The sequence below is a fragment of the Globicephala melas genome, chromosome 2, assembly GCF_963455315.2.
Source record: "Globicephala melas chromosome 2, mGloMel1.2, whole genome shotgun sequence".
In the NCBI taxonomy this organism is placed as follows: Eukaryota; Metazoa; Chordata; class Mammalia; order Artiodactyla; family Delphinidae; genus Globicephala; species Globicephala melas.
In genome coordinates, this window is record NC_083315.2 from 12810092 (window position 1) to 12824464 (window position 14373).

Consider the following 14373-nt stretch of genomic DNA (forward strand, 5'->3'; position numbering starts at 1 on the left):
TAAACAGTTACTAAGCTATGTTTTTCTTAGCTGTTACTTTTTTTTTTTTTTTTGCGGTACGCGGGCCCCTTACTGTTGTGGCCTCTCCCGTTGCGGAGCACAGGCTCCGGACGCGCAGGCTCAGCGGCCATGGCTCACGGGCCCAGCCGCTCCGCGACATGTGGGATCTTCCCGGACCGGGGCACGTACTCGTGTCCCCTGCATCGGCAGGCGGACTCCCAACCACTGTGCCACCAGGGAAGCCCTCTTAGCTGTTACTTTTGTTCATGTGTGTGCAGTTTTTGTTTTGGTTTTTTTAACTTTGAAGTACAGTTCTCCACATACCAGTACAGATCTGCTCCTCAGAGAGGCTTTGTGGAAAGATTTTCCTGTGTCATTAAAAACAAAATGACTTGGGAGTTCCCTGGCGGTCCAGTGGTTAGGACTCGGTTCTTTCACTGCCGGGGCCCAGGTTCCATCCCTGGTCAGGGAAATAAGACGCCACCCCCCGGCAAGCCCAGCCACATGGCCAAAAAAAAAAAGAACCCAAACAAAATGACTTGGGCCAAAGAACACATGTCATGGATTAGATTATATCCCCCATGAGGGTAGAAGCAGTATTATAATTTTCTTTTTAATCTTCTAACATCTTTCATTGCAAGACATGCAGACTGACCAAATTAGTTCATGATTATTTTTAGGTTATAAATTATTTTAAGAAATTTTTTTGCACTTTAACCTACATCATGTATATGCTTTGATTAGAACCTAGATTTTGGTTATTTATGAAGGATACAAGTGTCTTTTTTTTTTAAAGTTTTTCTCCAGTTTCTCATTATTAAGCATTTATTTTTCCTCAGTTGTCAGTGGTTTTTATTAAAATGCATATTAGCTAAGTATTTCCCTTTTACTTTGGGGTCAACTTGATCTGATAACAAAGTGACATAGGTAGACATGCTCTTTGAGAATTTTATTCATTATTCTGCAAGTCTTTGATCCCAAGAATCATATTGTTTTAGCAATTATGGTAAATAGGCCTTTGGGTTATCTGATCTGCTAGAAAGATGGTTTTCATCTTTTCTGTCGGCTGTATATTACTATGCTATTTAGACCCCACAAGTAATGTAACTGAAGCCGTTCAAATTTACAGTTGAATTACACAAGGATTCTCTTCGCCCTTTCGTTGTCTCTAACAGTGTCTTGATTAGAGGATTTGGATAATTTTAACCCCATCCATGGCTCTCGCACTTAGCTGTTTTGTTGAACTGGAGGCAGGGCATAAGGCGTTCTTTCATTTTAATAAATTCTCAATGGTCGGTAAGTGTCTAGTTTTGAAATTCATGCAGAAGCATTATTAAATTTTTAAGCAGGTAATTATGGTGAAGTAGCTTGACATCTGATCTTGATAATGAGACTAGAATGTAATCTCGTTTCATTTTTCCATCAGGTCCATGCTTTCTAATTTAGCTGGCCGGCCTGTTTAAGTACAGGATTTGGGGGTTGGGGGTTGACTCAATGCTTTAAGTAAAAGATGAGTTTACTACAGCTCAGTAAATATTTTTGTAGGAAAATTAGAACCTAGGGGCTTTTTTCTGCGTTTGAAATTCTGTTCTATTCATATGCCGCTCAAAGTACTTTAGTTCTGATAGCTTTACACATGAGTATATGTGAACGCTTTTCTCCAGAAGAAAGCACTCTACGGAGAGTGAGAAGTCACTTTTGCCCTCTGACCCGCTTCTTGTCCGCTCTGACCAGGGCCCACGCTTATCTCTCGTCGGCTCACACTGGGATCCAAATTTCACACAATGCAAAACTGTGCTTTGTGTCCTGTGGCATCCGCCCCATCATAGGCCATCTCATCCCTCACGTCTTGGGTCGGCGGTAGGGAGGGGGCACTGCGGGTAGCAGGATGGTTGGCGGCCAACACTTACAGAGCGTGTAGAGCGTAAGTCCTTCCTGTGCAGTCATTCTCTCCCTTCATTCTTCTAACTCCTTGAGGCTGAGTGCTGTTATCCCAATTTATGGATGAGAAAACTGAGCCCAGAGACACTATGTAATTTGCTCAAAGACACACAGCTACTAAATTCAGACTGGGATTTGAGGCCACTGGCAGCCACACTCCTAAACTGCTGATATAACATGCAGATGTTATAGATGAGACTGTTTTCAGATAAAGTACTCCAAGAGAGGATTATTACGGCTTTCAACAAGCGATTAAATATAACCGAAATAGGGATGGTTGGAATTTTAATCCTGCATCACAGATGTGTTGGGAGGTGGTGATTCAGCAGAACAAGTGTGTTAATAAACTTAGTAAAAAGTAAATTCAAATCTGTTGTAAAGAAGTTTTTTTTAAATTTTATTGTAGTTGATTTAGTGTTGTTTGTGAATTTCTGTACAGCAAAGTGACTCAGTTATACATATTCTTTTTCATATTCTTTTCCATTATGGTTTATCACAGAATACTGAATATATCAGTAGTTCTCTGTGCTATACAGTAGGACCTTGTTGTTTATCCACTCTATATATAATAGTCTGCCTCTGCTCATCCCAAACTCCCACTCCTTCCCTCGCGCACCACCCCTCTTGGCAACCACAAATCTATTGTCTGTATCTGTGAGTCTGTTTTTGTTTTGTAGATATATTGATTTGTATCGTATTTTAGATTCCACATGTAAGTGATATCTTACGGTATTTGTCTTTCTCTTTCTGACTTCACTTAGTGTGATAATCTCTAGGTCCATCCATGTTGCTACAAATGGCATTATTTAATTCTTTTTGATGGCTGAGTAGTATTCCACTGTATGTAAATATATACCATACCTTTATGCGGTCATCTGTTGATGGACATTTAGGTTGTTTCCATGGCTTGGCTATTGTAAATAGTGCTATGAACACGGGGTGCATGTATCTTTTTGAATTATAGTTTTGTCTGGGTATATGCCTAGGAGTAGGACTGCTGGATCATATGGCAACTCTACTTTTAGTTTTCTGAGGAACCTCCATACTGTTTTCCATAGTGGCTGCACCAATTTACATTCCCCCCAACAGTGTAGGAGATTTCCCTTTTCTCCACACCCTCTCCAGCATTTGCTATCTGTAGACCTGTGAATGATGGCCATTCTGACTGGTGTGAGGTGATACCTTATTGTAGTTTTGATTTGTATTTCTCTAATAATTAGAGATGTTGAGCATCTTTTCATGTGATCCCTATCAAATTACCCATGACAGTTCCCACAGAACTAGAACAAAGAATCCTAAAATTTATATCGAACCATAAAAGACCCAGAATTGCCAAAGCAATCCTGAGAAAAAAGAACAAAGCAGGAGGCATAACCCTCCCAGACTTCAGACAATACTACAAAGCTACAGTAATCAAAAGTGTGGTACTGGCACAAAAACAGACATTAATGGAACAGAATAGAGAGCCCAGGAAAGAAAACACACACCTACAATCAATTAATCTTCAACATAGGAGGCAAGAATATAAAATGGGAAAAAGACAGTCTCTTCAGCAAGCGGTGCTGGGAACGTTGGACAGCCCCATGTAAATCAATGAAGTTAAAACACACCCTCACACCATACACAAAAATAAACTCATAATGGCTTAAAGACTTAAAAGATATGACACCATAAAACTCCTAGACAAGATCACAGGCAAAACATTCTCTGACATAAATCGTACCAATGTTTTCTTAGGTCAGTCTCTCAAGCCAATAGAAATAAAAACAAAAATAAACAAATGGGACCTAATCAAACTTACAAGCTTTTGCACAGCAAAGGAAACCCATAAACAAAATGAAGATAACCTATGGGAGAAAATATTTGCAAACGAAGCAACGGACAAGGGCTTAATTTCCAAAGTATACAAACGGCTCATACAACTCATCAACAAAAAAACAAACAACCCAATCAAAAACTGGGAAGACCACCTAAACAGACATTTCTCCAAAGACAACACACAGAAGGAGAGTTTATTAACAGCTCCTTAGCCACAGTTTTCTAGAAGGGTTTGTGTGTGACAGGGCTCATAAAAACCTTGAGGGAGGTACTAGCTCAGATTTGGTATAATGAGGAATTAATTATGAAGGAAGCAGATTAGGTGGGATATTCCGAGGGAAAAAGAGGCTGATCAAGGTCTGGTGGATAATTATTAATTAGGAAAGCATGGGACCTAGAGATTATAAAGATTTTTAAATCTTCATGCTTTGAAACCTTATGTATTTAGAAATCACTGATTTGAGTTAGAAGCTTAAAGGGATGACAGAAAATAGCAAATGTGCATTAAGTTCCTAATGTTAGCTGGAGGTAGACCCTCCAGGGGGCCCTGAACCCCTCTTCTCTTTGGGGTCTGTCATCTTCAGCCCACAGTAGTTTTGTGATGCCCAGCAGGGACTTTCTCTAGCAAGAATCTCAGGTCTGCTGCTGCCTTGTGTTTCCCTCTACTTTAGAAGAGATTTTAAACGGCGTTTTATGACAGTAAGAGCTGAGGAGTCAATGGGCTCTTTAGCACATCTCCCCTCTTGGCCCACCTCACTCGAGCCCATCCCCATGTTTAAGTTACCTACTTGATGAAACAAAGGTTTTTACCACACGGACAATGATAAAACCGCACCCACTGTTACACGCAAGGCACTTTTCATGGCCTCCACTACATTCCCTCTAATCCTTTCCACACCACTGTGAGTTTAGTGGTGGTGTCCCATTTCATAGTTAGAATAACTGAGGCTCAGAGAGGTGAATTTATCATCAAGGCACAGAGCTAGTAACATAAAATTCAATTGCCCACCTGACTCCAAAACTTTTTTTAACATTTTTATTTAGGATTATCTGATACTTTAATGGGTCACCTTTATCAGCAAAAGCTACACTCTTAACCACTGTGCTGTCCTTGGTCTTTTCCATTTCTGTCTCAGCCACACAGATTTGAAGATTTATATAATCCCCATTTCTTATATAATCCCCATTTGGGGCTGCAACTGGGTTCCTTGACCTTGAGTATGTCAGAACAACTTCTTGTCAAGAGATGCATTTTTCATTTCACTGATAGTTTAGTGGGTGATGCTGGGAGCTAACTTCACTTCTATTTATTGAATACAAATGTTTCCTTACTGGGAGAGGAGCCTAAGCAGTGGTCTGACCACAGATCAGAGACCCAGGAAAGGAGCTCTGGGCCTGGCTGACGTTGTGAGAGCAGCACAAGTGCCAGGGGAAGACGTGGGCCTGGAGACCCATCCTACTTCATGTGGCAGTTCAGCCCTGGTCGTCACCTCTTCCCTGCCTGACCTTTAGCAGGTTAATTACAGGCAGTCCCTTTTGGACTCTCATACATAAAGCACACCTGATAGTGTATTTGTACGGTCACCAGTCTGAAGGTCAAACAAACCTACGTGTTAAAGAGAGATTCTGCTCTGCAGAGCAAAGATATATCATAAATGGGGCTTCCCTGGTGGCGCAGTGGTTGAGAGTCCATCTGCCGATGCAGGGGACGCGGGTTCATGCCCCGGTCTGGGGGGATCCCTTGTGCCGCGGAGCGGCTGGGCCCGTGGGCCATGGCCGCTGAGCCTGCGCGTCCGGAGCCCGTGCTCCGCAACGGGAGAGGCCACGGCGGTGAGAGGCCCGCGTACCGAAAAAAAAAAAAAATATATATATATATATATATCGTAAATCGTCTCGTTTTGCTTCCAGTAGGTGCTGCCTCTTGCAGTCTCAAAGGAAGGTCTTTTTGTTGTTCTTTGTTTTTATTTGGTTTGGGTGGTTATTCGTCTTAGAGGAAAGGGTCAGGGAAAGTTAGGGAGAGGTAAGGAGGACTGGGGAAGAAGCAGCAGGCATCCTGTTCTCTTGTTCAATAAATACCAAGTAGCAACATCACTTACCTGGGAGTCAGGAGTGCAGCGAGGGTGTCACCGAACCAGGCTCGTTTGTGCCCGACGTGCAAGCCGAACGCAGAGACGCTGAAGTTTGCAGCAGAGAGGGTTTGTTCGCAAGGCAGCCAAGCGGGAAGAGCAAATCTCAAATTCGCCTCCCCAAGGCAAGGGGCTCGAGGTGTTTATGGGACAAGCAGCAGCAGTGCTGCCTGAAGCCCGGGGAGCGTGAGGAAAGGCGATTGGGAAAAGGTAGGGGAGTCGGCTTTCTGCACGGGCTTAACTAGGCTACTGGCCTCTGCGCGATCCAAGGGTGGAGCTTTCCATCCTCTGCACGTGTGAAAAGACCCTCACGCATGCCCAGTTGGAGGGTCAGTGTTCCTATCCAGTCTCAACCAACTAAGCTCAAACTAGACACAGCTGACTCCAAGTTTCTAGAAAGCAGCTGGGCAGATATCACTGTTTAGGCTACATGCCCCTTGGAGGACATGCAAGTCTTAAAAGACCTTGATTAGTGAAGGCAGGTGAGATGGATTTGACTAATAATGGCAGTTTCAAGGGCAAAATCGGCCAGAGCCCCGGTCCTCACGGGGCTGCGCTGTTTGGGGAAGATAGAAGTTACTCAAGTCATCTAATGAGTGTGCAGCTAAACCAGGTGTCCTTAAGGGAAAGTGTGCAGTGCACACATGCCCGGCAGGAATCGGGACAGGCTTCCGTGAGCAAGTGCCCTGCAGTTGAGACCTGAAGGTCAAGTGGGAGGTGAAGGAGCGCAGTAAGGGGGCCAGAGGCCAGCACAGGGTTCAAGATGGCCCGAGAGGCGATGAGGCCAAACTACCCAGGTCCCGAGGACAGTGTTAGAGTTTGTTTCCACCCTGTGAGAAACGATACTCCACTGAAAGGTCTTAGGCAGGGGCGTGACCAGATCAAATTCTTCCCTTGCCAAATGACCAGAAGGGGAAGTTCAGGCAGCATGCAACCTTTGCCACTTCCCAGGGACCTTCCAAGGGCCCAGAGGGAGAAGCAGGGATGGGGCAAGGGGGCTTTTGCCTTGTTACCCTGCAAGCGGAGCAGGACCTGGCCCGACCAAGCCCCACCCACGCTGCACCCACTACACACATGTGGGTGGGAGATGTTGCCACCCGGCAATCCAGCTTCTCCAGCTGTGCCCAGACCTCTGGAGGGCATCCAGGGTACGCAGTGGAGGCGAGGGGAATGGGCCAGAGAGAGCCCCCAGATAAAGGGGGTCGGTCGGGGCAGGCACTGTGCTAGGCACGGGAGGGGGTGATGGAGGAGCGTCTCCGGCTCCCGCTTCCGTCAGAAGGAAGCCCCCCAGCAGGCCTGAAGGGCAGCGCTGAGCAGAGACACAGGCATTTGCTGGTTGGCTGGGACACTGATGCTTGTGCTCATTTGTGATGGACGGCATAATACTCTCCTCCACAGAGTGTGCTGCGTTTCAAGCCGTTCAGGGGCTCCCCTGGAAGCTACGTGGGAGGTCCCTGGTTTCCCCATTAGCCAGTCTTAATTGTTCGGAGAAACGTTTTCTTCCCTGCGTCTCCTTGCTCTCTTGCTCTCTGGTGTAGTACGACCTCCACGTGATAAATGCATCCCTCCCAGCATCCCGCTTTGCATCTCAGGGAGGTAATCCTGGCTCTGAGCCAGCCTGAAGTGCGAGGCTACAGCTTTGGCTGGAGAGACTTCCAGGGACCGTGACAGCACCATTAAAGAGGCTCCTGGCTGCTCCTGGGGAAACCTTCTCGCCTCTGCCGCCCTTTTGTGAGCTTGCTGTCTTTAACTCTGGGGTTGTGTTTAAGGCATAACTGACCATGTCGCTTCCCACCTTCCAGTTTCTTGCCCAGCTGAAGCTCATGGACTACAGCCTCCTGGTGGGAATCCACGATGTGGAGAGAGCCGAACAGGAAGAAGTGGAGTGTGAAGAGAACGACGGAGAGGAGGAGGGGGAGAGCGACGGCACCCACCCTATTGGAACCCCTCCCGACAGTCCTGGAAATACGCTCAACAGCTCACCGCCCTTGGCTCCCGGCGAGTTTGATCCAAACATTGATGTTTATGGAATTAAATGCCATGAAAGTAAGTTGAGTTACTATCAACTCTTTTTACCATTGGTTGGATTTTTCTTTTTGCATGATCTGCTGGTAATCATCACCCCGGTTAAAAGCATGCTGCCCTGGGGCTTCCCTGGTGGCGCAGTGGTTGAGAGTCCGCCTGCTGATGCAGGGGACGCAGGTTCGTGCCCTGGTCCGGGAAGATCCCACATGCTGCGGAGCGGCTGGGCCCGTGAGCCATGGCCGCTGAGCCTGCGCGTCCGGAGCCTGTGCTCCGCAACAGGAGAGGCCACGACAGTGAGAGGCCCGCGTACCGCAAAAAAACAAAAAAACAAAAAACAAAAAAAACCCGCATGCTGCCCCGTAAGACTCCTTCTCAAGAGTCCCAATCAATTGATTTCGGGACAAAGTATGTTAAAGGTAACTGTAACCTCTGGTTTTGAACTGTAATGTGATGAGGTCCTTGAATTGTGTGATGTTGAGGGAACAGAGTGAAACCACACAAGTGTGTGTTGTACATACACAACACACATATGCACATGCTTGTGTAAATGTCCATACCATATAAGGAATGGTTTAAAATATTCTTTTTCTTAGCTCTCTCTCTTTTATGTGGATCTCAAGTGTCACAAGTCTATCCTGAGCTAGGTACATACATGATCCACTCCAAACCCGCTGTGGACCTCGTGTAGGGCAGGCACCTCGTTGCTACCAGCCCTTTCCTTCTCAGGAGTGCTGAAGCTGGCCCAGGCTGTGGGATGAGAATCTCCAATTTGCTGCTGTGTCTGTCCTCTGCTCTTTCCCCCATTAAGGTGTCTGTGGCCCTCTTCTCTAAAGTGAGATCCATCTTTTTTTTTTTTTTTGCGGTACGTGGGCCTCTCACTGTCGTGGCCTCTCCCGTTGTGGAGCACAGGCTCCGGACGCGCAGGCCCAGTGGCCATGGCTCACGGGCCCAGCCGCTCTGCAGCATGTGGGATCTTCCCGGACCGGGGCACGAACCCGTGTCCCCTGCATCGGCAGGCAGACTCTCAACCACTGCGCCACCAGGGAAGCCCAAGATCCATCTTAATCCTCAAAATCTGGGTGATCAGATATTTGTAGGAATATTACATGCTACCTTAGCTACTTATACATGGAAAAAAAAAATTTAGAGATAAAAGCAGGCCTCTGATTGTTTGAGTAATAAAAATTGTGGTCCATCATTGTTTAAAAAAATGTCTCATGGCATAGCAGCCAGGTGAGTTTGAGTTATGTTTATTTACTTATTTATTTATTTATTGCGGTACGCGGGCCTCTCACTGTTGTGGCCTCTCCCGTTGCGGAGCACAGGCTCCGGACACGCAGGCCTAGCGGCCATGGCTCACGGGCGCAGCCGCTCTGCGGCATCTAGGATCTTCCCGGACCGGGGCACGAACCCGTGTCCCCTGCATCGGCAGGTGGACTCTCAACCACTGTGCCACCAGGGAAGCCTGTTACGTTTTTTATTTTGCTCAGCAAAATTGTTTCTTCAACACAGAAAATCAGATATAGTCAAATGTACTTTTTCGTATTATTCATAATTGCAACAGCATCATATTTGTGGAAATATGTAGAAGATGGGTACTGTAGGTGATATATGCCTTTATCCAGTTCTGATACTAGATCCAATGAGAATTAGTGAACAGCTCATTAGGAACAGTATGTAATGGTAGAAAGTATTAGGGAGCATAATTACTTCTACTTGTTTTAGAGTATTTTTTAAATAGCATTTTTCTTTATACCAAAGCAATACACAATCACTAAAGAAAATGAAGATTAACAAAAACAGTCTCAGCCTTGCACCTCTACTGGTGATATCCTGAGGTTATATTCTCTTTTTTACTTTTCAAATTGAGAGAGAACTGGGGACAGAAAGTTAAGCTGTTTCACAGGGATATGCAAGACTTTTGAAAAGCCTCTATTGCCTGTGTTTTCAGACCCCTTCGACCCCCGCCCCACTGAATCCCTCGCCTCTTCCTCCGTCTGCAGCTCGCACTCTTCCAGGTGCTGTCATCACCTGTCCCACAATCATCGCTCTCATCCCTTACAGATTCGCCTAGGAAGGAGGTGTACTTTATGGCAATTATTGACATTCTGACTCATTATGATGCAAAAAAGAAAGCTGCCCACGCTGCAAAAACTGTTAAACACGGCGTAAGTATCTCCGTTTGGTTTCCCTCTCTGCTCCCTGCTTCCTGTCGTGCAGGGACCAGCTCAGGTCCGCTCCTTTCCGCTGAGCTGCCCACAGGCCTTCATTGGCTCTGGTTCCCTGCAGGGGTCACGCTCTGATGCGGAGTCAGAGGCAGCACGCGCTCGGACCGCCGCTCCCAAGTCACTTAAACCCGGCGCGGCTCTTCTTTTCCCCACCGGGGTTATTAACAGACACATGCATCGTGAGAATATTACACAAATTCTTTTCTGTTCGAAAAATGTTTCAAAAGACAAAAGGGCTGAATGATGACAACTAAGTGTTTTAATATGAAATGTTCAGAACTGAAGCACTATTCTCTGCTTCAGATGCTTCCAGGATACACAATATTATATTCCTTTCCGCACAGCAGATTGTAATTTTTTCTACTACGGAAATTTGTTGAGTGCAGGCTCAAAGTTGAGTAATACGAACCCCTCACCTTTGCTGTCCTTGCTCAGAATTCTCAGTGTCCCGGCCTATGGTAACTTGTTGAGTCCCCGGGACGAGCCTGTGAGGGAAAACCAGTGCACTCCTGCTTACAGGTGAAGAAACTGAGGGCGAGAGCTTACTTGCCAGCCAGGATTGCGTCCTAGGCAGTGGTAGAGGGAGGGCTGCTCCTCAGGACCCAGCCCCACCCCCAGATCTCCCAGTGAGGCCCGCCTGGCCGGCTGGACTTCACAAGTCGTGAGTCTGCACTGTGTCTGCATCGCAGGGATCCATTTTGGCTTTCAGGCGCGCCAGAAAGGCCACAGACCCCATCCCACAGGGATGAACTTGTGCCCTGGCTCGTTCACACTGGCAGGAGAGATGCTTCCCCACAGTGTGGAGCCGACCAACACCCCGCAGAACATCAACCGCTACTAAAGGCTCTTTTTCTCTATTTTAAAGTCAAACAGGCTGTCGTGTCAGCAACGGACCCAGCCTAACACCATACCCCACTTGCCACAGAAATATTTCAGTCACACCGTCAACTATTTCTGGTGTGCCTGCTGTGTGCAGCGCACGGACCACGACCTACCCAGCCCACCGAACGCGTTAAGAATCCTCTATCGGTCAGAGAGAAGGGTACACAGCAGTCCTCACACGGGGGTCGGCACCGCGGCCTTCTGAGCACCATTTGCAAACTGTGTGCCTGACAGATGCACCACCCCTTTCCCTGATTCCGAGTCCAGCTCAGGAGGCTGGGGGAGGGGCCTCTAAGAGGCTCGGGTAATTCTGATGCTCCTCTCTGGTTGGACCACCTGGGTGTATTGCAAGGACAGAGCTGGGCCAGAATCCTATCTCACCTTTCCAGCGTGTGACCTGGAGGAAGCGCTTTGGCGCTTCAGTTCCGCCAGCTGATGAAGGGGTCCTAATGGCTTATTGATGAGATTTTTGTGGTGAACAGACTGAACAGTGGGGGGCGCTCCGTGTTTGTTCCCACCCCTCCTCAAACCTGCTGTGATATTCCAGACCACGTGCAGCTGGAAACATGCCATTGCAAACACGGCTTCATTTGCATCTCCCCTGTAAGTCACCAGCTCAGCTCCGAGACACGGCACACGGCCTAAAGCTGGGTGCAGTTTGTGTCGAGCTGCTGCTGGGAACCATTCTCTGCCTTCAAAACTGGGGCTCCTCCGTGGAGATCCCAGGGGCCCAGGCCAGGCTTGGAAATGACAGGTTCTCCTGTGAGCTGCGTGTGTAAAAACAGCCTCTGGTGACTTAGTAAAACTCTGGTCCTGACCTTTGTAGCTCAGGAGGCTGGCTGGTAACTGGGGGGGGGTCTGCTGGCCCTACTGTGCTCTTGTCATAGGAAACCCCCCACTGAGCCTCTGCGAGGGGCCAGCTTCCCAGCTCCAAGCAGGTCTCTGTGAACGGGGACGATGGTACCCCGTGCCCGTGCCCCTCCGGGGGAGACGCAGTCACAGCGCTGTGTCTCGCCTGCTTACGGGGCCAGGAAAGAGCCCCGGCAGCTGACACCGCCCCTGCTTGCTGTGGCCGTCGCCCCTCATTTCTGAGCACCCAGCCGCTTACCTCGGTCCTGAAAAATGAACACGGTCCTTGTGTCCTTGCCATTGGAGTTTCCCTTTGGCCAAACGTTGCTGTTTGTGTCATTCTCAAGGAATCTCCAATCTGCTCTCTTGAGAAACAGAAGCATCCTCCCGTGGCTTCTGAACGTAGGCCACGCAGATTCCACATTTGACGGGAGCATCTCAAACGTGGTTGGTTGGATTTTTTTTTTTTTTTTAGTGGCAGCAGTCACAGTGTGTGTGACAGTGGCATCTGTTGGTTCTACGACTCTGCCTCGTTTTCACACACAGATTCCTAAGAGCCTTGGCTATTCAGACCAATATCCAAGCTATTCTGAGTTACGAGTAGAGGCTGCACAGGTTTGAAAATGACTGGCTTCATATTCAGCTGCAGTGGAAGTTCCTGCAGCTACTGATAGTAATTCTGTCATTGTTCCTCTCCTCTCACGCTGCCCAGGCTGGTGCGGAGATCTCCACCGTGAACCCAGAACAGTATTCCAAGCGCTTTTTGGACTTTATTGGCCACATCTTGACGTAACGTCCTGCATGGCCGAAGACGGACGTGAGCGTGGGAAGGACAGAGGTGGCTTCGGCACAGGAAAAATGAAAACCAAATTCAGTGAAGCACACCTCCTCGTTTACATCTTCAGGCCAAGATGACTGATTTGGGGACTACTTGCTTTAACAGCTACCTGATATTTCCCAGCATCACTCTAGCTATTTCTGACTTGGGTGTGTATGTGGGGGGGCGGGGGGGCGTGCGTGCGCACGCGCACGTGAGCATCTTAAAAACTGATGGATTGGTTGATGGAAACCGACTTCGGTCAGAGTGTGTTTGGAGTAGTAACCCTCTGATTCCAGCTGTGGATGAATGGATGAATGAGTGAGTGAGTGAGTGAGCACATGCAGGGGGGAGGGGAGAAGGCGATGCGATGTCAGACCACCCAGGTTGGCACCACACGAGAAACTGTGGATCAGTTTATCTTTTGGAGTTGAAAGATGTGAGACGGTAATCGTAATAATAATGGAGATAATAATGATGATGATAATAATAATGATGGTGATTAAAAGGAAAAAAAACTTACTGCAGATGTTACACTTCTACCACGCACGCTGACACTCCTTAATAGTTGCACCCCGGGCGCTGGACGGAGGAGGCTGGCATCTCCCGCGCATCCTGGTTCAGGTGTCGGGACTCACGGTGTCTGGGGACAAAGGTCCCTCCTCCAGCAGGAAGCTGATGCCCCTAGTGTCTCTCTCTGTACATTTTCACCTCAGTAAATATGCCCAGGAACACTGCTTACTTCTCTTTTCTTGCCTGGAGCTTCTTCACTGACACACTCTTACGTTGCAACATAGTAATTAATGCTACAAAATAAAAATAAAGCTTACCTGAAAAGTGCAGTTTTGGGCAATGGCACCTACATCTCCCATGGTGGGAAGGTGAGCAAAGCATTTAGAACCCTCAATTTTCCAGTTAAACAGTGGTATTTTGTTATGAATTTGCCTTTAACTGAAACCCTCAATATTACTGTTTACATTATTAGGAAAACAGGGATATTTTTGAATCTAAAAATTTAATGTACAGCATGTGATTTTTGAAGTTTACATGTAAAGTCACTTTACAGTGTAGGTGAAATGTCTGTCATATTTTGAAGTGTATCCTGCAGTCACATTTTAATGGTAGGCGGTCTTTTACAGTAAAAGGAAAAGGGTTGTTTTCCTCCGATGCACATTTATCAACCTAATGGTTTTTTTTTTTTTTAAGAAAATGTTTAACCCAGATCTGGTTACACAAGTTCATTGCCCTAAACTGTGCTGACTGTGTCTAATCAAGTTATAAATTTCCAACATCGATCATGTATTTACCAACTTCCTGGCATTTTCTGAAAGGTGTCAAGCTAAAATATTAGACTTGCTTAGAGTAGGTTATCAACTCATACACTGTGCTAAAGCTGTGCCTTTGAAATTCTTTGTTTAAAACGTGAGATGATTTTTGTAGGCAGGTTCAGAAAAGAAAAAAAAAAATCCACCCCTCAGTAATTACAGCTCAACAAATACCCCGCACCATACTGCCTCTGCCAGTGACTTTCCTTCAGGGCTTATCAAGTCTGCAACTGTGCCCAACGTATGTGGGTTTACTTCAGAAAACACCAGGTGACAGCAGCCGGCATCCTGGGAAGCCAGCAGCAACTGACTTCACAGAGATATGTTATCCTCAACGGACGATGTCAACAGCACTGTGACCT

The 14373-nt window shown here is 47.0% G+C and overlaps 1 protein-coding gene across 3 annotated transcripts in view; it reads left to right on the top strand.

Annotated features, from left to right (window-relative positions):
- The window catches only part of PIP4K2A (phosphatidylinositol-5-phosphate 4-kinase type 2 alpha), a 335262-nt gene extending 321092 nt beyond the window's left edge, over positions 1-14170 (top strand). For 2 of the 3 annotated variants that reach the window (XM_060292946.1, XM_030837149.3), the window contains 3 exons: positions 7688-7931; positions 9975-10078; positions 12582-14170. In XM_060292946.1, coding sequence (XP_060148929.1) covers positions 7688-7931; positions 9975-10078; positions 12582-12662 — 429 coding nt within the window. In that variant the 3' untranslated portion in view covers positions 12663-14170. Of the gene's footprint in view, positions 1-7687; positions 7932-9861; positions 10079-12581 lie in introns of all 3 variants that reach the window. The other variant, XR_009560777.2, reaches the window with a different exon arrangement.
- The last annotated feature ends 203 nt before the right edge of the window (positions 14171-14373 follow it).